The following is a 23853-nucleotide window of genomic DNA, read 5'->3' on the forward strand; positions in this document are numbered from 1 at the left end:
TGCACTCCAGCCTCAGTGACAGAGCAAGAATCAGTCTAAAAAAAAACAAAAAAAACAAAAAAATCATAAATTTACAAATAAAGTGATCCTTAGGACTTGGCTTCAAAATAACTGGCAGAGGCGGGCACGGTGACTCACGCCTGTAATTCCAACACTTTGGGAGGCTGAGGTGGTTGGACTGTCTGAGCTCAGGAGTTCGAGACTAGCCTGGGCAACATGGTGAAACCCCGTCTCTACTAAAATACAAAAAATTAGCCAGGCGTGGTGGCGTGCGCCTGTAGTTCCAGCTACTCAGGAGGCTGAGGCAGGAGAATTGCTTGAACCCGGGAGGTGGAGGTTGCAGTGAGCTGATATCGCACCACTGCACTCCAGCCTGGGCAACAGAGTGAGACCCTGCCTCCAAAAAACAAAAAACAAAAACCTGGCAGGGTGGGGGTGGGGGTGGGAGTAGGGTAGTGAATAAGAGTATACATAAAACACATGTACCACGAGCTGGTAACTACTGAAGTTGAGTGAAGGGTACATGAGAGTTCAACCCATTCTCTTCTAAAATAATAAAAAGGAACAAAAAAGAGAAATATAAAAAAATCTCACTGGAGGCCAGGCACAGTGGCTTATGCCTATAATCCCAGCACTTTGGGAGGCCCAGGTGGGAGAACAGCTTGAGACCAGGAGTTCAAGACCAGCCTGGGCAATATAGCAAGACCTAAAAAAAAAGGCAGGGTCTCTATAAAAATTTAAAAAAAAAAAAATTAGGTGGGTGTGGTGGCATACACCTGAAGTCCTAGCTACTCGGGTAGCTGATGCAGGAGGACTGCTTCAAACCAGGAGTTCGAGTTTACTGTGAGTTAAGATAATGCCACTGTACTCCGGCCTGGGTAATAAGAAAGACCCTGTCTTTAAAAAATCTCACTGATATATGAAAAAGATACCTGCACATGCATGTTTACAACAGCAAAAATATGAAACCAGCCCAAATGCCCATAAATCAATGAGCAGATAAAGAAAATGTGGTATATATATACCATGGAATACCACTCAGTCATAAAAATGAACAAAATAATGGCATTTGCAGCAAACTGGATGGAAGTGGAGACCACTACTCTTTTAAAAATTAATTAATTTTTTTTTTTTTGAGACGGAGTCTCACTCTGTCGCCCAGGCTAGAGTGCAGTGGTGCGGTCTCGGCTCACTGCAACCTCTGCCTCCCGGGTTCAAACAATTCTCCTGCCTCAGCCTCCCGAGTAGCTGGGATTACAGGTGTGTGCCACCATGCCTGGCTAATTTCTTGTATTTTTAGTAGAGATGGGGTTTCACCATGTTAGCCAGGATGGTCTCGATCTCCTGACCTTGTGATCCGCCTGCCTCGGCCTCCTAAAGCACTGGGATTACAGGTGTGAGCCACTGTACCCGGCCCATTAATTAATTTTTTTGAGATGGAATTTTGCTCTTGTTGTCCAGGTTGGAATGCAGTGGTGCCACCTCGGCTCACTGCAACCACCACCTCCCAGGTTCAAATGACTGGAGACCACTACTCTAAATGAAGTAACTTAGGAATGGAAAACCAAACATCGTATGTTCTCACTCATAATTGGGAGCTAAGCTATGAATGATACAACGGACTTTGGGGACTTGCGGGAAAGGGTGAGTTGGGGGTGAGGCATAAAAGACTACACTCTGGGTATAGTGTAAACTGCTCAAGTAATGGGTACACCAACATTTCAGAAAACACTACTAAAAAACTTACCCATGTAAACAAACACCACTTGTTCCCTAAAAACTATTAAAATACAGAAAGAAAAAAAATCTCATTGGTTCCAAAACTGTTTTTTAATAAAAATACTGAGTCAGGCCTGGCATAGTGGCTCACGCCTATAATTCCAGTACTTTGGGAGCCTGAGGTAGGAAGACTAGTTGAGCCCAGGAGTTTGAGGCCACCCTGGGGAACATAGTTAGGCCCCATCTCCACAAAATTTAAAAAAATTAGCCAGGCGTGGTGCTACACATCTATAGTCCCAGCTACTTCGGAAGCTAAGATGGAAGGATGGTTTAATCCTCTGGGAGATGGAGGCTGCAGTGAGCCGTGATCTTGCTACTACATTCCAGCCTGAGAGATAGAACAAGACCTCGTCTCAAAACAGACAAAAAAAACCCAAACTGAGTCATACTCATATATAAGGCTACAGGTGCTACTAGAAATTTTTCACTGTTCCAAATAGCCCAAAGCTGGCTAATCACAGGATTCATTACCCTTGAGTCATATTTTGGCATTTAGGTACTCTCAATCCTTAGCTCTAGAGCTAAGGCAGGACTTTCACGGACCACAGAGATTTGTTTAAGCCATGGGTTCCTTTCTAGTCCGGCTTGGTCCAGTTGAAGGTTAAGGAATGATTGGGATAATAAATTGGTTATTTTTTACCCTATACATCCTCTGGACCCTAGTAAGTTTACACAAACATCTTAAATAGATTCAAATTACAACTTCAGAAAGCAAATTAAAAAACACAATAGGGAATCACCTTTGATCTAGGCAATAAGTCATAAATTTACCTGACATTTTACAAATATGAGAGTGACTTGAGAATACATATCCCACCAGTCTCTTTGGCACCCATAGTTAAGTTCTAATGTTCTTTAAATAGCAAAATAAACATAGCTTTACCTGGCATGCATGTGGCTTTACACCTGTGTGCTTCAACATATGTATTCGGAGAGAATACAATTTAGGTAATGTTCTTCCACATATGGAACATATAAATTCCCGCTTGGTTCTGCCCTTCTCAGATGATGTTCCCGATGCTTCATTAGATGTGGAATTGGACGAGGATGAAGAGGGTGCATCTTTTCTGGTATGACGAATAAGATGTGCTCGCAAAGAGGCACTGTACTGAAACTGTTTTTTACACAACTAAAAGAAAAATAAAATTCTCTCTAAATGTATTTCCATTACAAAATGTTAACTGAAACTCATATTTGGACTTTGTTTTTGTTATAATTATATAAATCAATAAACACACACACTATGTAAAAAACAATAGGTACTAGATTGTAAAGATAAAAGGGGTAAGACTCAATCCCTATTCTGCAGAGGCTAAAGTCTAACAACAGCACAAGATTTGTATCAACAAGGTTGGGCTTGAAATGGGTCTTTCAGGAATGGTAAAACAAAGACAGAAGAATTCTATCATTAGCATGAGTACTAATAGTTATCAGGTGGAACAGGAGTAGGGGCTGGAAATAGAAAGGTAAGGCTGTGATTGATGGCCCTTGGATTTTATCTCATAGTTGAAGATTCAAGAAAGTTTTGTTCTTTTTAAAATCAAAGTTATATATGCTTACCCTCTGCAAAACCTATTTTTTAAAACAATAAGTACAAGTGGTCTCCTGGCCAACCATCTCCACCATATTTTGCTTCTAGAGTTATCTCTGAATTTGTTGTTAAGTGCAGCTGTGCTTGGATGACTCTCTCGATGCTTCTCTTTGTAACTCTATGTAACACACGTAATGGAAGTTGATTTGCATTTTTACTCCTCTACTCCCTACTTAGATATGTAAATGATTTCCATTACCCCTCTTTATTAATATAGTTATATCATATTCTTGAGTAGACCAATTTCAAGGCTTACATTTTTTGGATATAAATATTATTACCACTAGGCCACATACAGTACACTGTAATTCTTTTTCCTTTCTTGCTTTTTGTTTTATTTCTCTTTGCACTTACTAATTTGCCAAACTCTGCCCCGAGCTGTACTGGGAGGAGATTTAAAACCCATTGCCTTTTTGGAAATCTCTGTCAAATCATTATGTCCTGGGCTGGGTGTGGTGGCTTACGCCTGGAACCCCAGCATTTGGGAGCCTGAAGAGGGTGAATCACTTGAGTCCAGGAGTTTTGACACCAGCCTGGGCAACATGGTAAAACCCTGTCTCTACAAAAAAAATACAAAAATTAGCCGAGCATTGTGGTGAATGCCTGTGGTCCCAGCTATTTGGGAGGCTAAGACACGAGGATCGTTTGAGCCTGGGACGTGGAGGTTGCAGTGAGCTGTGATAGTGCCATTGCACTCCAGCCTGGGATACAGAGCAAGACCCTGTCTCAAAAAAAAAAAAAAAAAAAAAAAAAAAATCATTATGTCCTGGGCTAACCGTTCCCTATGCCTGATACGCAGCTTCATCCTGGGATCCCCTTCACTATTGTCTTGATGAATCCTTTGGACTCTGTTGAACTGGATGCCATGTTTTCCATTTAACATGTCTTGCTCATTTTAGTGAAACATGTCAACAGCTCCCTGAGAAAATTTGGGAAGTAATAATTTTGAGACCTGGCATGTCTGAAAATATTCTTATTCTACCATCATAAATAATTAAAAGTTTGACTGATTGGCTGTAAGAATTCAAGCCAGAAATCATTTCTCTTTAGATTTTAAACACATGGTGTGGCTTTGTCTTCTAGTTTCTGTTGCTGTTGTTGAAAAACCTAAAGCCATTCTGATCCTTATCCTTTTTATGAGACTGACAATGTTATTGTTTGTCCTCTGGCAACTTATTTTATTTTTATCCACTGATTCTGAAATTTTATAATGCACTTTAATACAGTTTTATTTTCATCCACTGTTCTGGGCATTCAGTATACTCCTGTAACACAGAAACTTCTATCCTTAAGTTCTGAAATTTTTCTTTATATTGTTTTCCATGTTCTGTTTGAAAATAATATTTGTATACTAAGCATCTTAGACCAATTCTATTATTTTCTTTCACTCCCATTTCTAACTTGTCTTTTTGCTCTATTTTCTGGGAGATTCCATCAGTTATATTTTCCAACTTTTCTGAGATTTTTTATATGATATTATATATTTTATTCCTAAAATACTCTTTAGTTATTTTAATGTGCCCTTTATATTAATAAAATTTTTTTAGACTTTTTTTTACACTAGTCAAGTGCAGCAGTGAGAAGGGGGTAAAGAGTAGAAGGAGTTCGATCTGTAACTGTGAACAGTCAACTGAGATAACTAACTTCGGGCCAGCCAATATGACATTTAAAAAATTTTTCTTTTTGTAGAGACAGGGTCTCGCTATATTGCCTGGTCTTGAACTCCTGGGCTTAAGTGATCCTCCCATCTCTGCCTCTCAAAGTGTTGGAGTGTTGGGATTATAGGTATAGGCCACCACGCTCAGCCTCAGTGTGCCCTTTTAAAAAACATAGTACTGCTGGGCACAGTGGCTCACGCCTATAATCCCAGCACTTTGGGAGGCTGAGGCAGGCAGATCACCTGAGGTCAGGAGTTTGAGACCAGCCTGACCAACATGGAGAAACCCCATCTCTACTAAAAATACAAGATTAGCTGGGTATGGTGGCGCATGCCTGTAATCCCAGCTACTCGGGAAGCTGAGGCAGAATTGCTTCAACCCGGGAAGCAAGAGATCATGCCACTGCACTCCAGCCTGGGCAACAGGAACAAAACTCCATCTTGAGAAAAACAAAAACAAACAAAGCAACAAAAAAACCCCACAGTACCTGGTTGTTTTGTAAACATAATTTTTTCATTTATCTCTTATATAAATCATACGTTCTGAAGTTTTTTTCTTTTTAGTTTTCTTTTCTTGCTAGTCTTGGATTCCTCAAAATTGTCTTTTTTTTTTTTTGGAGACAGGGTCTCACTTTGTCATGCAGGCTGGGGTGAAGTAGGGCAATCTTGGCTCCCTGTAGCCTTGACCTCCTGGGTTCAAGCCATCCTCCTGCCTTAGCCCCCCACAAATAGCTGGGACTACAGGTGTGTGCCACCACGCCCAGTTAATTTTTGTATTTTTTTTTTTTTGAGACGGAGTCTCGCTCTGTTGCCCAGGCTGGAGTGCAGTGGCACAATCTTGGCTCACTGCAAGCTCCACCTCCTGAGTTCAAGCCATTGTCCTGCCTCAGCCTCCCGAGTAGCTGGAACTACAGGTGCTCACCACCATGCCCGGCTAATTTTTTGCATTTTTAGTAGAGACGGGGTTTCACCATGTTAGCCAGGATAGTCTCGATCTCCTGACCTTGTGATCTGCCCGCCTCGGCCTCCCAAAGTGCTGGGATTACAGGTGTGAGCCACTGCACCCAGCCAATTTTTGTATTTTTGTAGAGAGACAGGGTTTCACCATGTTGCCCAGGCTGGTCTTGAAATCCTGAGCTCAAGCAATCTTCCCAAAATGTCATGGTTATAGGTGTGAGCCACTGCGCCCAGCCAAAGTTGTTTTTCTTGAAATCTTTTGTCATGAGTCAATAATCCCTAATATCTGTTCATATTTCAGAATAAGACATTAAAAAATTCACTGGAATTTCCATGTAAGTGGGGAGGGGATTGTTGCCAACCATGAGCTTTTGTCAGTAGCTGTCTTTTGTTACTGGGCTTCAGATTTTTCATCTCTGAGAAATCTTTCTGCTTTATGGTTAAGTGTCTAGATGCCTATATCCTGGGACTTGAGTAAAGAAAGACCTTGGGCCGGGCGTGGTAGCTCACGCCTGGTATCCCATACCTTGCGGAGGCACAGGCAGGCGGATCATTTGAGCTCAGGAGTTTGAGACCAGCCTGGCCAACATGGTGAAACCCTGTATATAGTAAAAATACAAAAAAATTAGCCAGGCATGGTGGCTCGTGCCTGTAGTCCCAGCTACTCAGGAGGCTGAAGCAGGAGAATGGCCTGAACCTGAGAGGTGGAGGATGCAGTGAGCCAAGATTGCGCTACTGCACTCTAGCCTGGGTGACAGAACAAGACTCCGTCTCAAAAAAAAAAAAAAAACTTAATATTCAGTATGCTTTTACTCTTCCCTGTTTTGAGTACAGTACATTTAGCTTCACTGTACACAGTATTCCCCAGTGGAGTTATGGTTTTATCCTTTCCAGGGAGTAGAAGATGGATCTTTGGCTAAAGGGACAGGGGTAGTGATTTAATTGCTTCTGCTTTCAAGGTAGCTAGCACTACTAATTCCCGAGACATTTTGGTGGTTCTACAATTCAATTTGGGTTGATTCTTAGCTTTCCCCACTGAAAACCTGGGTGAACCCTTTCAAATCTGCTGAATAAGTTACTCCATCTATTTATTTGTATCCAGAATTTAGTTGTTTCAAGATTTCCTGTTCTCTCTGCCTTTTTATGAGTTACATTTTTAAAATGATCTTTTTACTATTGTCTTACTACGGTATCAGGAGGAAGCAGAGATAAGGCTAAGTCACTGAATATTTTTGGGAGGCAAGTAAATGACATGCACATTTAAATCAGAAGATGACTCTTATAGCCATATAAGACATAGAATACAAGTGAAAAGATAACCAAGCAGTAAGTTAGATTCTATATATTATGAATTAGAGTTATCTTCAATTAGCTTTCCAAATACTTACTGGACATTTGTAATCTCTAGCTCTTTCATGTTTCAGTTTGTGCATTATAAGGGCGTATCGTCTCTGAAAAACCATTCCACATTCCCCACATTTATGAGATGCTTCTTCTGTGTTCTCTTTAGCATCTCTTTTTGGCTGTTTCATCTTTTTTCCTCTTTGAACTAACTTCTGAGCCACCTAATAAGGGACAGAAATCACAATCTAAGTAAATCTACTCAATTTTAATTTTTAAAGTCATGTTGTAAATTTCTAACAAAAAGATTTCAAATTCACATCATCTTATTGATACTGGCATTTAAAACATTAAGTTACTACCTTGTACCCATCTCACCTCCCAAATAATTTTCACTATAGCCATAAGTTCATCAATACAATGCTTTCAACCTAAAGCTAAAACTACAAAGGTCAACCCTTCTTACATCATACCTGTTGAACTGCTGACTTGGGAACGGCTTTCCGTTTCTGCAGCTTTTTCTCCATTCCCTTGTGTAGTCGAATATATGCCCCTTCATTAACAGAACGTTGTCGAAGCCTGCTTCTGTAAGTATCATCATCAGGGCCAAAGTCTGTCTTTGCTGTTGATGCAACTAGATTTTCCTGATCTTTTAAAGGCTGGTCAACGTTCTGCCTATGTTTTGGAATGTCTTCAGCACAAATATCCTCAGCTGATATATCATTTCCCATACCACTACTCTCTGGCGAGCTACTAATTACATTCTCTTTCGAAAGTTTAGGGTGTATATTAGAAACTGTGTTATTTTCTCTGTTGTTTGAAGTTTCTAGTTCTGTCTGGTTGTTTTTTGTTATTAAATCAACAGACTCCATTTCAGGATGGGAATCAGCTATACATCCTACCGATGACAGGGCAGATTCAGCCTCTGAAGAAACCTGGGGCTCAGGCTGTCGTCCTACCTCTCCATTCTGCTCAGCTTCTGGCAATTCTCCATTTACCAGTAGTACAATTTCACAATCCCCAAGTTCAGTAGATAAACTTGTTGTGGTTCCCTCACTGCTAGCCACAGGAGGTGCTGTACCTCCATTCTGTACTCGTAAGTCCTGGGTGGATGCAACTGTTTGTACTTCGCCCTTCTTATATACTGTTAGCTGCTTTTCTTCCATTAGCTTATGTACACTTTCACAAATCTCTAAGACTTCTGACATAAAAAGATGACGAGCTAAGATGGCTACATCAGCCATGCTACAGAAATCAAAACTTAGTACAGAAGTATAGGCAAATTCCAGTAAAGGAAGGAAGCTGGCCTTACAAAAACCTGTATGAATACAAAGAAGGTAAAGACAAAAAAGTCAATTACCAATGAAACAATACAGAATTATGACAATATAAAATATAATTCAAAGGCAAATATGACCATTTGTTCTGTGACTAATCATCCCTGGATTTGCATTTTGTTCTGGTTTCTTATTAAACCTTGACTAACTCATTTGTATGAGCTAAGTCTCAGTACCTAATATAGAAAATAGTATCAGACTTACTACCTCAAGAGTTGCTGTAAGGCAGTCATTTTCAAACTGTACTCCTTAGAACCCTGGGGATTCCTCAAATTCCCCTCAAGAAACAGCTGCTGGAGGATGGAGGGTTAAAAAAAAAGAGGAAGACAGGTGAGTGGCAGGGTTCAATCAACCTGTCCCCTAATCTCACTTCAGTAAACACAGCTTACTTCCAAGTAACAGTGGTCCATATAAAAATGTGACTGAACAAAGTATTCTATGACTAAAAGTAAAGTAAAAAAACAATACCTAAGGGAGAGGTTAGCAACATTTTTCTGTTAAGAGTAAGATAATAAACATTGCAGGCCATGAGATGTCTGCTAAAACTGCTCAGCTTTGCCACTGTAGCTGGAAAGCAGATGTACACCAATGGACGCGGCTGTGTTCCAATACACCTTCTTTACAAAAGTGGAAGGAGGGGAAGAGTGGTATTTGGGCTGTAGTTTACCTATACCAGGTCTAAGGAATGAAATAATTACTATACACGTGAGGTATTACATTCTTCTGTGGGAAAACAAGGTCAGTTTCTTTTCTAAAATTCTCAGTGATTCACTTTCAAAAGCCATTTTTAATTCTTAATATTCACATGAATCAAAAATCAGAAAAAAGATTACACAGTGATAATTCCATAACCAGAATGATTAAGAATTTGTATAGCTCTCCAGAATTTCATTATACAGCCAAGCCAATATTTTTATTTATTTATTTATTTTTGGTTTTTTTTGAGATGGAGTCTTGCTCTGTGGCCAGGCTAGAGTGCAGTGGCGAAATCTTGGCTCACTGCAACCTCCCGACTCCCAGGTTCAAGCAATTCTCCTGTCTCAGCCTCCGGAGTAGCTGGGACTACAGGCACACGCCACCATGCCCAGCTGATTTTTGTATTTTTAGTAGAGACAGGGTTTCACCATATTGGCCAGGATGGTCTCGATCTCCTGACCTTGTGATACGCCTGCCTCGGCCTCCCAAAAGTGCTGGGATTACAGGCGTGAGCCACCACACCCGGCCTTCTTTTTTTATTTAGGTACTTTGAGACAGGCCCTTGCTCTGTCATCCAGGCTGAAGTGCAGTGGATTGATCACAGCTCACTGTAACCTTGACTTCCCAGGCTCAAGCAGTCCTTCTGCTTCAGCCACCTGAGTAGCAGGGCAGGTGTGCACCTGGTTATTTTTATATTTTGAAGACATGGAGGTCTCCCCATGTTGTCTCAGCTGATCTTGACCTCCTGGCCTGAAGGGATACTCCTGCCTTGGCATCTCAAAGTCCTTGGATTACAGGTGTGAGCCACCACACCTAGACGGAGGCAAATATTCTAATTCCGCCTTCTCACACTAGGTGTCATATTATACATACTTCTCTGCACTTTGCTTTTCTCATACAATAATTTATCTTAGAGATTTTTAAATATACAATTGAGAGCCATATTTGCTGTAATTTTCAGTTCTGACTCAAGGTATGTAAAGTATGGTACTTCATGCAAAAGAACCTTCATGCAAAAGAAGGATGAACAAACATACAGAGAAGCCTTAAACTGTGAGATGTTAGGACTCAGGCTGAAAAAAACTGAGGGGACTCCTCACCAACATTATCATTATGGTGAATTCAGCCATTTCTAGGAAAGCTAATTCTTTTTTTTTTTTTTTTTTTTTTGTTTGAGACGGAGTTTCGCTCTTGTTGCCCAGGCTGGAGTGCAATGGCGCGATCTTGGCTCACTGCAACCTCTGCCTCCCATTTGTTGGTAAAAATGTAAATTAGTACACCAGGATGAAACACACTATGGAAGTGCCTCAAAAAACTAAAAATATAACTACCGTATGATCCAGCAATCCCACTACTGGGTATCTACCCAAAGAAAAGAAATTATATCAAAGAGATACCTGCACCCCATGTTTATGGCAGCACTACTCACAATAGCCAAGAAATGAAATCAAACTACATGTTCATCAACAGATTAATGGAAAAAATGTGGTAAATATACACAATGGAATACTATTCAGCCATAAAAAAGAATGAAATCCTGTCATTTGCAGCAACACGATAAACCTGGAGGACATCATGCTAAGCAAGTCACAGACAGAAAGATAAATACCAAATGTCCTCACTCATATGGGGGAGCTAAAAAAAACAACTTAGATCATACAAGTAGAGAGAAGAGTTATGGTTATTAGAAGATGGGCAGGGTGACAGGAGGAGAGTATAGGAGGAGGTTGATTAATAGATACAAAATTACAGCTAGATAGATAGAAGGAACAACTTCTAGTGTTCTATAGTACCACAGGGTATATAGTTAACAACAGTTTATTGTATATGTTAAAAAAGCTACAAGAAACCTGGCATGGTGGCTCACCCCCTGTAATCTCAGTGCTTTGAGAGGCTGAGGCAGGAGGAGTCCAGGAGTTCAAGGCCAGCCTGGGCAACAAAGTGAGACTCCATCTCTATAAACAAACAAATGAAAAAATTAGTTGGACAAGGTGGTGTGCACCTGTGTTCCCACCTACACGGGAGGCCGAAGCAGGAAAATTGCTTGAGCCCATGACTGCACCACTGCACTCTAGCCTAGGGTGACAGAATGAGATTGTCAAAAAAAAAAAAAAAAAAAAAAAAAAAAAAAAAAAAAGGGCTGAAAGAATTTTGAATGTTTTCAACACAAAGAAAGGTAAATGTTTGAGGTGATAGGTATACCCTAATTACCCTCATTTGATCATTACTAATTGTATACATGTACCAAAGTATCATTTTATACACCATAAATATGTACAACTATTACATGTCAACTAAAAATAAAAGGAACGAGCCTCTCTGAACCTATTCTGTTTCAGGGACTATCTGAAAATAAATAAAAGGGAAAAATCATTAAGAGGGCAAATTTTGTTTTTTTTTTACAATTTGAAAACTTTATAAAAATATCCTCTCAAATGAAATGGACAATTATAACAGAAGGAAAAATTATGGTGGGGACTTCAACATCCAGGGGTATGGCAGACTAAGATACTGTAAATGACACACTTAAGATTAAATTTTTTTGTGGCTAAGACAGGGTCTTGCTCTGTTGCCCAGGCTGGAGCGCAGTGGTGTGGTCTCGGCTCACTGCAACCTCCGCCTCCTGGGGTCAAGTGATCCTCCTACCTCAGCCTCCAACGTAGCTGGGACTACAGGCATGTGACACCATGCCTGGCTAATTTTTGTAAATTTTGGTAGCCACAGGGTTTCACCATGTTGTCCAGGATGGTCTCGAACTTCTGAGCTCAAGCAATCCACCTGCCTCAAAGATTTGAAAAGCTTTGGGATTACCAGCATGAGCCACTGTGCCCAGCCTTATCTACTTAATATTTAAATCAAACATATTTTTAAAATAATGCCTATTTCACCTACGATTGGCTTACATAATATTTGCTGAACAATATACAAAAATATCCATATGGAATGAAGATTAAATGATGTATTATGTTGGAATATCAGGATGCTGTGCCATAGTTTTTTTCAGGCAGACATTTCATTTGCTATAAACTGCTGAGAAAACAGAAAAGAGCAACACTCATGCTTTCAAGATGCATGAAATATAGGGAAAAAATTCCAAAGCAAACATATCAAAAGAATAACCTGTGATGGGTTTTTATATTCAGATGGCTCAGTGTAAGACGTATTTTCTCCTTTGAGTCACCAAACCCAGAAAAAAAAAAACAAATACCACTAATCTAGAATGTAATGCCAACTCTAAGCTCCAAAAAGTTTTTGCTCATATGTACACCCCCTGAGCCTAGGCTAGTTCTTTGTATGCAGTGGATGCTTAATAAATATTTATTTATATAGAGAAAGCTATTAGTGTTTTTTTTTTGAGACGGAGTTTTGCTCTTGTCACCCAGGCTAGAGTGCAATGGCGTGATCTCAGCTCACTGCAACCTCCACCTCCCAGGTTCAAGTGATTCTCCTGCCTCAGCCTCCCCAGTAGCTGGGATTACAGGCATGCGTCACCATGCCCAACTAATTTTACATTTTTAGTAGAGACAGGGTTTCTCCATGTTGATCAGGCTGGTCTCGAACCCATGACCTCAGGTGATCCGCCTGCCTCAACCTCCCAAAGTGCTGTGGGATTACAGGCAGGAGCCACTGCGCCCGGCCATTATTATTGCTCTCTATAAACATAAAGCCACTGCTAAGGAAAAATGTATCTTCCCAGAAGAGGTAGGACTAAAAACAATAAAGCATAAAAGGATCAGTGGTTAAATAATTAAGATTTTACATACCTGGATAAAGTCACTTTTTTGTTTCAAAAAGGAAAAAATACATTTCAAAGTGATTTAAGTAATTCAAAAGTTACAGCAAGTTTCATATGATGAGAAAATGTATAAATAATGCTACCTATTTTAATTCTTCCTAAATTTTCATTTGATGACTCATAAGCCAATATATAAATTCTAGTGAAGCCAAAAGAAAGTTGAACTATTTATTTACTATAATAATACGATACAAACAAAAAACAAACCTGAATTTTGACTTTTCTATATTGATAATTTGATTATTGAACTTAATAAACTCAGGATTAATCTTTAAAAACCAAAAGACTTATAAAATATAATTACAAGTTCCACAAAATAAGACATAAACAGTCAATTTTTATTTACTTTTTATTTTTAGAGGCAGGGTCTTGTTATATTGCCCAGTCTGGAGAGCAGTGGGTATTCACAGGTACAATGACACACCACAGCCTGGAATTCCTGACCTTAAGCGATCCTCACATCCCAGCCTCCCGAGTAGGTGGGACTACAGGTGTGCACCACCACACCTAGCTTAAACAATCGATTTTTAAATAACATATTCATTTAATGTAATAATTTTGTTGCACTTATGGATTTCACTCAAACTGTTTTTAACAGTTTAAATCCCAGAAATTCTTTTTCTGCTATAATTGTCTCACTTAAGACGTAGTGAAAGGAAATGACACCCTTTTCCATAACTCTACCACAGAAATCTTGCTAAAAAGAACCTTTTCAGTACAGCTTAGTCTACTGCTGTCAGTGGGCTTCTGTTACTTTGGCATAAAATCTGTGTGTGGAAGACACACATATCCCCCTCTTCTAGAATGTTATTACAAACAAAAAGCAAGAGTAATAGAAAATCCTTACCAGAAAGATCCACCACAGCCTCATGACTGGAAACAGCTCCTTTCTCAATAAAAAGATCTCGAAAATACTCGCTATTTGCTGACAAAACGGATTTATGAGCTTTGTACTCTTCTCCTTCAATTAACAAAGTAACATCACAGAACTGGTTGGAAAGTCTCTGTTCGTTCAGCTGTTTTAAGACAGCCTGACAATGTTTTGGAGAAGAACGTTTTACCACTCCTTTGGTGTCAACCTGTCAAAATAAGTTTGAGAGCAGGAGTAATATATTACCTGTATTTTTTACCCTTAACAAGCTTTAAAACAAGACACATTACATATTACGTTTTACCAGGTATGAATAATTTATTTTCTTTGTTACCTATGTATTTAAATAAAAAGATATGTTGTCCTATCCTCTCTATTTTCTGCCATGTTCATTCTACCTCACCTAATGAAAATCTGTATCTCACTTCTGGCTGCCTCTTCTTACTAATCAGAAATATGATGATGTATGAAACTGATGCAGGTGAAAAACAAAGACCTAGCCAGATTAATTTTACCTTGGGGCGTAAACCCAGAGACTGCTTCCAGAAATGTAAATCTGTCTACTTGTATCAATATATCATCACAAAAGAAGGGAGGGAGGATAATTAACAACAAACCAACAGGTAATTATTAATAAGTTCATTCTGAAAAAAATAACAGGAACATTGATGATAAATGAAGAGGCAGTTCAGCTTATATAACAACACAGTACATTGCCATTTTGTCTTATTCAATAAGCAGTCTTAGTGGTTTGAGAAAAATAAGTCACCAAGGCTGCAAATACTAGTACACTAGTTACAAATCTTAAAGCTGACTGGAGAGTACTACTTACAAACACAAGTTCATGTTTGGATACTGGCTTCTTTTTTGCAGGCTTGGACGCTGTAGTTGGAGATGAAGTAAAGTTGCTCATATCATCTTCTGATTCATTACTTTCTTCTCCAGATTCAAGGTCTAGTCCCAATTCTTCCAGCATTTCTGAAACATCTGATATTGGACGGGATCGATCTAGTTTCTCCTGGCATTTGCTACACTGTTTAATGTAATCTTTGACTTGCTTCAATATACCTACAAAGAAAATATTAACAAGTCAAATTTAATACCGTTAACTGAAAACAGAATATATTATTTAGTCTGTGCACATTAACACGTTTCAGTACATATGTGCAGACATTCATATCCCATAAAATATGTAGAGTTTATTAGAATGTAAAATATACTTTTTTCCAAAAAATATAAAGTTATAAATGATATTCTTCTGCTGAGGTAATTTTTTTTCTTTATTCCCAGTTATCTGTTTCTCCAATCATAAGATGACTATATAGCTCTACCCATTTTCATGTGAGTTGCAATGTTTTCATGCAAGAGGAACTATGTGAAACTGCCAATATTCACCTGTTTTTGACCTACACAAATTAACAATTTAGGGCATGATGGCACACACCTGTAATCCCAGCTACTCTGGAGGCTGAGGCAGGAGACTCACTTATAACCCGGGAGGCGGAGGTTGCAGTGAGCTGAGATTGTGCCACTGCACTCCAGCCTGGGCGACAGAGCAAGACTCTGTCTCAAAACAAAACTAAACAAATTAACAATTTAATATGGCTCAAGCTAATACTTCTCCACCCCAGTGACATTAGGCTTGACCAAGTGATTTGATCTGTACACATGTGATGTGTACCATATCTGAACAGAACCTTAAGAGGTACTGAGTATTTTGCACCATTCTCTGATCTTTGTCCCCTCTCACAAAGAACAGCATGTCCCAGAGGGATGTTGTTCTTAAACCTGAATTTCAGATGAAAAAAGCTGAAACCAATCTGTAGCCTGGAACAAGACTACTACAAAACTTGTAATGAAAGTTTAAAATAAATCTTTTGTTTTTGAAAGTTATGAGATTTTAGGGTTGTGTAAAATAATAGCATACACAGTCTAACAAAAGTTGATTATATACAAGCCACTCACAAGAGTTTGAATTTCAACTTCCAGCTCCCAGCATGCTGCGGTAGGGGTGAGGGGGCAGGGACAAGGCTTTATGTATATATACACATATACACACACCCCACTATCATCCTTGTAAGAGAACAATTAATTCCCATTCTATACAAGAGGAAAATAAAGCCCTAAGAGGTATGTAACTTGTCCAAAGTCACATCTAGTAAAATGGCAGAGCTAGGCCTCCAGAAGTCATGGGATTTTTGGTATATTATTCTACTTATACAAGAGCATGCCTGTCCATTCCTAGGGCAGAAAGTTACCCCCAAATCTTCAAATAAGCACGAATGAAAAGGTTATTAGGTAAAATGATAGAGGTATAGAGAATATTCCTGAAAAGTGTTTTAAAATGTCGAATTATACAAAGCTCCTTACACTTTTTTTTTTTTGAAATGGAATCTCTCTCTGTTGCCCAGGCTGGAGTGCAGTGGTGGGATCTCGGCTCACTGCAACCTCCGCCTACCGGGTTCAAGCGATACTCCCACCTCAGCCTCCCGAGTAGCTGGGATTACAGGCGCCCGCCACCACACCCGGCTAATTTTTTGTATTTTTAGTAGAGATGGGGTTTCACTATTTTGGCCAGGCTGGTCTCTAACTCCTGACCTCAAGTGATCTGCCCGCCTTGGCCTCCCAAAGTGCTGGGATTACGGGCATGAGCCACCTTGCCTGGCCACCAAGTTCCTTATACTTTCAATCTTCAAATAGTATTCAAGCAATATTTTCCAAATTGTATTATGTCCCACACTGATTATAAAAGTATACATTGAAGTCATAAATTCAGAAAAATTTTAGCTGTATACAATTGACATTTATTATTGGAACCTCTGACTTCTACGGTGAAGAAACCTGTTTAACCTACGAATTTGTCAAATTTATTGATTCACAGAGACTTTTTTTTTTTTTTTTTTGCAGAACATAAACAATGGGGCTTGGGGCGTGGCTCATGCACTTTGGGAGGCTGAGGTGGGCGGATCATTTGAGGTAAGGAGTTCGAGACAAGCCTGGCCAACAGAGCAAAACCCCGTTTCTACTAAAAATACAAAAATTAGCTAGGTGTGGAGGCACACGCCTGTAGTCCCAGCTACTCTGGAGACTGAGGCACCAGAATCACACGAGCCTGGGAGGCGAAGGCTGCAGTGAGCCGAGATCGCGCCACTGTGCTCCGGCCTGGGTGACAGAACAAGAATCTGTCTCCAAGAAAAAAAAAAAAAGAAAAAAGAAAAAACAAAGAAAGGAACAATGGGTTTGAGTTAAATATAACTTTATCAAAAAAGCATTTATATGAGTGTAGATTTAGAGACCGAAAGAGATCGTATTGGCCAGGCGCTGTGGCTTACACCTGTAATCCCAGCACTCTGGGAGGTCGAGGTGAGCAGATCACCTGGGGTCAGGAGTTCGAGCCCAGCCTGGCCAACATGGTGAAACCCCGTCGCTACTAAAAATAGAAAAATTAGCTGGGCGTGGTGTAATCCCAGCTACTCTGGAGACTAAGGCACGAGAATTGCTTGAACCCGGGAGGTAGAGTTGCAGTGAGCCGATATCGCGCCACTGCACTCCAGCCTGGGCAACAGAGTGACTCTGTCTCAATAAATAAATAAATAAATAAATAAACATCGTCTCAGGTTTTTGCCTTTTAAGACACTGCACACTAAAAATTAAAAAAAAAAAAAAAACTGGATTAGAATCATTCACAGATAATGAACTTAGAAAAAGAAAATCCTGAACACAAAATACCACATAACACTGGGTTAAGAAAAGTGTGAGATCACAAAGGTCAGCTGTGTGACTTTTGTTGTGTTATTTAACATCCTAGTGCTTTTAGTTTTTTCATCTGTAAAACAGATAGAGGCTGAAATGGGAGGATCATCTGAGCCTAGGAGGTCGAGGCTACAGTGAGCTGTGATCGTGTCACTGCACCAAGCAAGACCCCCTACACTCTGTCTCCAAAAAAGGGAGATAAGTATTAAGGTTTTATGAAGGTAAAATAAATGCGAAGGGCTAACGACTACATCCTGCATATATAAGCTTGATCAATGTTACCTATAATTACAATTATCATCTTTAACAAATCCTGAAGTATTAAATCTGAGACATTTGCTCAACAAACTAATGTCTACCCAAACCCATCCAAACAAAATGCACTGATTACTTCATTACCTCATAATTTAACCTTCGCATTTGTCTGTCCTTATAGAAATTTAATTCAGATATTGGTTTAAAGTGGAAAATAAATGGAAGAATTTGATTATCCAATAGTTCGTAAACGAATAAACTTGATGACGTTTATAAACCGAAAAGAACTTTAGAAACTATTCGGTAATTTCCTTATTCACAGACGAAGTAACCAAGACTTGAATGAATTAACTTTTCCGTAGCCATATGGAAAGTGACAGCACTGTTCCTAACAAAATTTCTTAAATGGGACTGTAAACTATTAACTAATTCTGACAATTTGAATATTCATTAACTGTGGAGAGTGAAGATGGTTAAGAAGCCAAGGACACTTGCTCTCCTCCCCTACAACTGGTTCCCAAAGAGTCAAGTAACTTCAGAGCTGTATTTCTGGACAATCAAAAAGTCACAGTAATCGTACCTTTTCTGCGTATATACAATGCTACACAATTCCCAAACGCGTTTTTCACATCATGAGGGGAAAGATTATTAAAACATTCAGTTACAAATATCAAGCTGGGCGCCGCGGCGCATGCCTGAAATCCCAACACTTTAGGAGGCCGAGGCGGGAGGATGGCTTGAGCCAGATGGAGACCAACCTGGGGAACGAGGCGAGACCCGTGTCTACTCAAACACACACCCCTCACCCCGCAAAACCAAACAAACAAAAAGAGTATCTGATATCTTTTACATTTAATTCTTGTTCTTAAAAAAAAAGTTCAAGGCGATTTCTCAATCACTCATCACTTCTGCAAATAACTGTATTATTCCCTTATTTATGCAGCAGCGGCAAAATTTGAGGAACACTAGCGAATGTGTCCAGAGCAGCTCATACTCGCTCGCCAAAACCCAAGCGCAGCACTAAAGAAACGGCTTCGGGTGACTCGTCCCTCCCTCCAAACGTCAGCACAGTCGAAAACGTGCACCCCGCAACCTCCACTGCCGCGAGCCAAACGCCACCACCGGAGGGCCGGAGCCTCAGCCTCAAGGGGCCGCCCAAGGAGGCGGACCTGGCGCAGCCCAGGCGTCCGGCCCCTCCCCGCGGCTGGCCCGGCCTCCGGGGAAGCCCCCTTGGTCCCACCCAGGGCCAGGGCCCGCCCCCAGCTTCGCCGGCCTCCTTCCTGTGGGAAGTGCGGCTCCTTTCGCGTCCCCCACCCTCTCGGCTCCGCCTGGCAGCAGCTCCACCGCCCAGAGGCGTCCGAGACCCTCCGACTCGTGGGTACGCAAATAGGCCTCGCCAGCGAGCCTTGCCCAGGCAACGACTCGCCAGCCCGCCCCCTCGCCGCGGGCCAGGTCTCACCTCGCCACCAGTACGTCTTGGACAGGTAGTGCCAGGTCTGATGCCGGGTGTGGTGAGTGCCGCCGGGACCCAGGTGCGCCGCCTCGATGAGGTCCCGGCGTCGCTCCGGCTGCAGCACCACCTCCAGCTCCGCGAAGGTCTTGCGGTGCCGCTGTCGCCGCTGGTAATACAGAGTTCCGCCGCGCACCACGTAGCAGGCGGCAGCTTTTCGGATTTTACGCTTGACATTGCCCTCGGTGCCCGGCGCGTACGGCTCGCGCTCGTTCGTCAGGTAACGCAGGATGGCCCGGTAGCTTTCCTCGCTTGACATCGCGGACCGCGGCTCCCTGAGGGCGCCTGTCAGGGACAGGTGAGGAAAACGGCTCACTACGTACGGGCGGCTGCAGGAGGAGCGGCGGCACCGTAGGGAGAAACGGCTGCGCCTTTGGCGAGCGCTCTTCGACGGCTCCCTTAGTCCGAAGGAAAAGCGGACGAGTTGGTAACCAGGGGGAACTGCACTTCCCCAGCGCGCGGGATCCGCTGGCGACTGACAAAATGGCTGCTGCACCACCGGAAGTGACGCAAGCCAAGGGCGGGGACTGAGCCCTGATTGGAGCGCACTCTCGTTTTCTGGCTTGATGGAGCCGATCCAGTGACGTCAGGACTGCGGGTGGACATTTTGGAAGCGGGTAGACCCTTAATTGCAGTTCGAGGGGTCTTTAAGCAGACATCTTAAGTCCTGGCAGTTTCTCTTTTCATTTTTCCCTTTTCCACGCTTTCTAAGAAGCCACGTGTAGGGGGAGCTGGTGGACAGTTGAGAGTTCATCCGAGACATCCAAAGGGGTAAAGGAGTCCGTTTTTACGTTTACCTTGAGACTCCCGACATCATAAAAGCATATTTTCAGGCTTTTGGAAAATTATTAGTTTCTTGACACGGGACCAGAGACAGCCCATTCACATGGAAATTTAGATTCCAGTTAACAGTTATAAAATTTTCAGTGCCTCCCTCAGTAATGAGTTATTGTTTCTAAACTTGCACCTGCTAGCTCCAGACTACTCAAGGAAGAGTCGAGATTTTTCTGGAATTATCAGCATATATAGTCAACCTTATTGCGAGTGGAAAAGGGGGTCGGTAACACTATTTTAAAGCTTTATTTACATATATTTTTACACAAACGTAGGGGAAAAGGTTCTTCATTTTGCACCAAATATATATAAGGGTACAAGAAGGGGAGCGGACTTGAGCTGCGTCTCCCAGTGCGTGCTGAGGATGCTAATACAGGTATTTAGCTGGTAATCCCGGAGCAGCGACCCCGGTCACCCTTTCCTGGGACGAATCTGCAGCGCTCACAGGAGCCCAGGGCTGACATCCCTCCTCGTGGACTGGGGTTGGACACTGTCGCCGCTTTGCTAAAGCCAGAACATTTCAGGCCGAGGGCTCCAGCTGCAGACACGGCCTAGTACACTTCTCCACCAGGGGGTCTGTAGTCTCTGGGTGAGGCCCTTTGACGCTCCTAGAAGTAGCTGACGGGCAGACAGGTGAATACAATAGGCTCGAAAACAGAATCATACAGCCAGCCTCTGGTGTTAGGGGCGTGTTTTTGTGTGTGTGCACACGCAGTAATTCCCAGATGGCCTGTCATCCTTCAAAGATTCCAGGTGCGGGGACATGAGCTCTCAAGGCCCACAAGAAAAAAGAAACTACCAGGCTTGGGATCTACTTAGTTGCTGAGTTTGCCACTATAGCTCAAAGGAGGAATTTAAAAATGGAGATGCACGTCTTCCCCCATGGGGTGGGGCAGTGAGAGCAGAAGACCAAATGCACCCTCTACGAACCCAGGAAACTGGTCTACGTGTCAGGCAAGCCCCACTCTCCTGTCATGCTGTCTTTAAATATTTTGGCCGGGCGCGGTGACTCACGCCTGTAATCCCAGCACTTTGGGAGGCCGAGGCGGGCAAATCACGAGGTCAGGAGATCGAGACCATCCTGGCTAACATGGTGAAACCCCGTCTCTACTGGGCCTGAAGTCCCAGCTACTTGGGAGGCTGAGGCAGGGGAATCGCTTGAACCCGGGAAGCGGAGGTTGTAGCGAGCCGAGATTGTGCCACTGCATTCCAGCCTGGGTGACAGAGGGAAGACTCCGTCTCAAAAAAATAAAAAAACTAAACATTTTAAGTTGATATTTAATATTAAACATTTAATATATTAAGTGAATACATTCAAATCTGCCAACAATACAGCTAGGTTGTAGAAGAGTTAAAAAAAAAAGAATCCCTCCACTCAATTATTGCCAAACCACCACCTGTAAGCACCGAGAAAGCCTACTGATGCACGCATTATCCTTTGGGCCAATAGAAACAAACGTTTTAATAAAATGCTTTCCCAGTGGTCAAATTGTCTTCCTGAGTAAAGCTAAACTTGCTGTAGTGAGAACAGGTAGTGTTTATTTCTAGCTTCTTCTGGGTCCCAGGTTACCTAAGACTCAAGGGTAATGACAATGGGCAGCTCCACTTTATTAAAAGCCAACATTTAGCCCAGACATTTTATTCTCCAAAAATTAGCAAGCATAGCTTTACATTCAAGTTGGGTATAATGACTTTACTTCCCCAGTAATTCCCTAAATAAAACATTACAAAAAATGACTCTTCCCAATGCAAAATCTTAACATTTTGCTTTTATGAGCAAAAGCCTGTATTTTACATATTTCTTTTTTTTTTTTTTTGAGACGGAGTCTCGCTGTCGCCCAGGTTGGAGTGCAGTGGCGCGATCTCGGCTCACTGCAGGCTCCGCCCCCCGGGATTCACGCCATTCTCCTGCCTCAGCCTCCCGAGTAGCTGGGACTACAGGCGCCCGCCACCTCGCCCGGCTAATTTTTGTTGTTTTTAGTAGAGACGGGGTTTCACCGTGTTAGCCAGGATGGTCTCGATCTCCTGACCTCGTGATCCGCCCGCCTCGGCCTCCCAAAGTGCTGGGATTACAGGCGTGAGCCACCGCGCCCGGCCTACATATTTCTTATATTGATTTTAGTTTACATTTTCAGGTTCTTACTCATTTTACCTGTAACACTTGGACGTCTGAATGTAACATGCACTAGAAAAAAAAAATTCTATCACCTTGGATAGGATAGTGATGGAGGAAAATGTTGACATTGACTATATACCCTCACCTAGTATTCTGTGTAAAATCATGTTTCCTTAAAGAGGACTCTGATTTGTCCAGTTGTATCCTGGCAACTTGGCACAGGTTGGCAGGTAAAAATGACCTTTCTGTCGAAGTAGAAGCCTATTCTTCACATGTAAGTTTTGATTACTACTATTTTATCACATCTTAAATATATAAATCTCAGGCTGGGCGCGGTGGCGCACGCCTGTAATCCCAACACTTTGGGAGGGTGAGGCAGGCAGATCACCTGAGGTCGGGAGTTCGAGACCAGCCTGCCCATGAAGAAACCGCGTCCCTACTAAAAATACAAAATTAGCCAGCCATGGTGGCACATGCCTGTAATCCCAGCTACTTGGGAGGCTGAGGCAGGAGAGTCGCTTGAACCCAGGAGGCGGAGGTTGCGGTGAGCCGAGATCGTGCCATTGCACTCCAGCCTGGGCAACAAGACTCTCAAAATCTCTTGAATATCAGTTTATCCAGACATTTTTGTAATTTAACACAGCTTTGGCAAGCCCCCAGCTCAACAAACTACTCTGGGAATTTAGCTAAGGATACTCTTTATTCAAGCAGTAGTGCTTTTCATTTAGACATTACTTTCTGAAAGCAAGAGTGGATTAATACAGCTGAGTTTTTAGCACCTTCAACTCAGCTATTAGCAAATGGTAGGTGAGATACCAATGACTACAAGCAAACCAATATAAACTACATTTGTCTATCATGGGAAAAGGTATTTTAACAAGAAAATCATTTAAAAAGTACTTTTGTTTTTTGATACAGGGTCTTGCTGTCACCCAGGCTAGAGTGTAGTGGCACGATTTCAGCTCACTGCAGCCTCGATCTTCCTGGCTCAAGCGATCCTTCCACACTCCCAGCTGGGACTATATACACTCTCCACCATGCCTGGCTCACTTTTATGTTTTTGTAGAGATGGGGTTTCGCCATGTCACTCAGGCTGTTCTTGAATTCCTGAGCTCAAGTGATCACCCGGCTTTGATCTTAGAAATGCTGCGATTACAGGCGTGAGCCACTGCACCAGCAACATCCTAGTACTTACAGCAATGTAACCAAAAAGTTAAGGCAATGAAGTTTTTGTAATGTGCCCTATACACCCCAGCCAAGCCAAGATAGCATCTGACCTTACCCATCTTCTTACACTATTTTGCTTAACCTCTCTCCAACAAAGAACTTTATAGGATGCATTATTCCTGAGCAATAGACT

The 23853-nt window shown here is 41.8% G+C and overlaps 1 protein-coding gene across 1 annotated transcript in view; it reads right to left on the reverse strand.

Annotated features, from left to right (window-relative positions):
- ZBTB11 (zinc finger and BTB domain containing 11) overlaps window positions 1-23824 on the reverse strand; it is a 31480-nt gene extending 7656 nt beyond the window's left edge. Inside the window, exons 1-6 of the mRNA XM_054479821.2 lie at window positions 19493-23824; window positions 14858-15093; window positions 14002-14233; window positions 7799-8643; window positions 7373-7549; window positions 2663-2908 (exon numbers count right to left, since the gene is read on the reverse strand). Coding sequence (XP_054335796.1) covers window positions 2663-2908; window positions 7373-7549; window positions 7799-8643; window positions 14002-14233; window positions 14858-15093; window positions 19493-19802 — 2046 coding nt within the window. The 5' untranslated portion in view covers window positions 19803-23824. The remainder of the gene's footprint in view (window positions 1-2662; window positions 2909-7372; window positions 7550-7798; window positions 8644-14001; window positions 14234-14857; window positions 15094-19492) is intronic.
- Between the last annotated feature and the right edge of the window lie 29 nt (window positions 23825-23853).

The sequence above is a fragment of the Pongo pygmaeus genome, chromosome 2 (assembly GCF_028885625.2).
Source record: "Pongo pygmaeus isolate AG05252 chromosome 2, NHGRI_mPonPyg2-v2.0_pri, whole genome shotgun sequence".
Classification (NCBI taxonomy): Eukaryota; Metazoa; Chordata; class Mammalia; order Primates; family Hominidae; genus Pongo; species Pongo pygmaeus.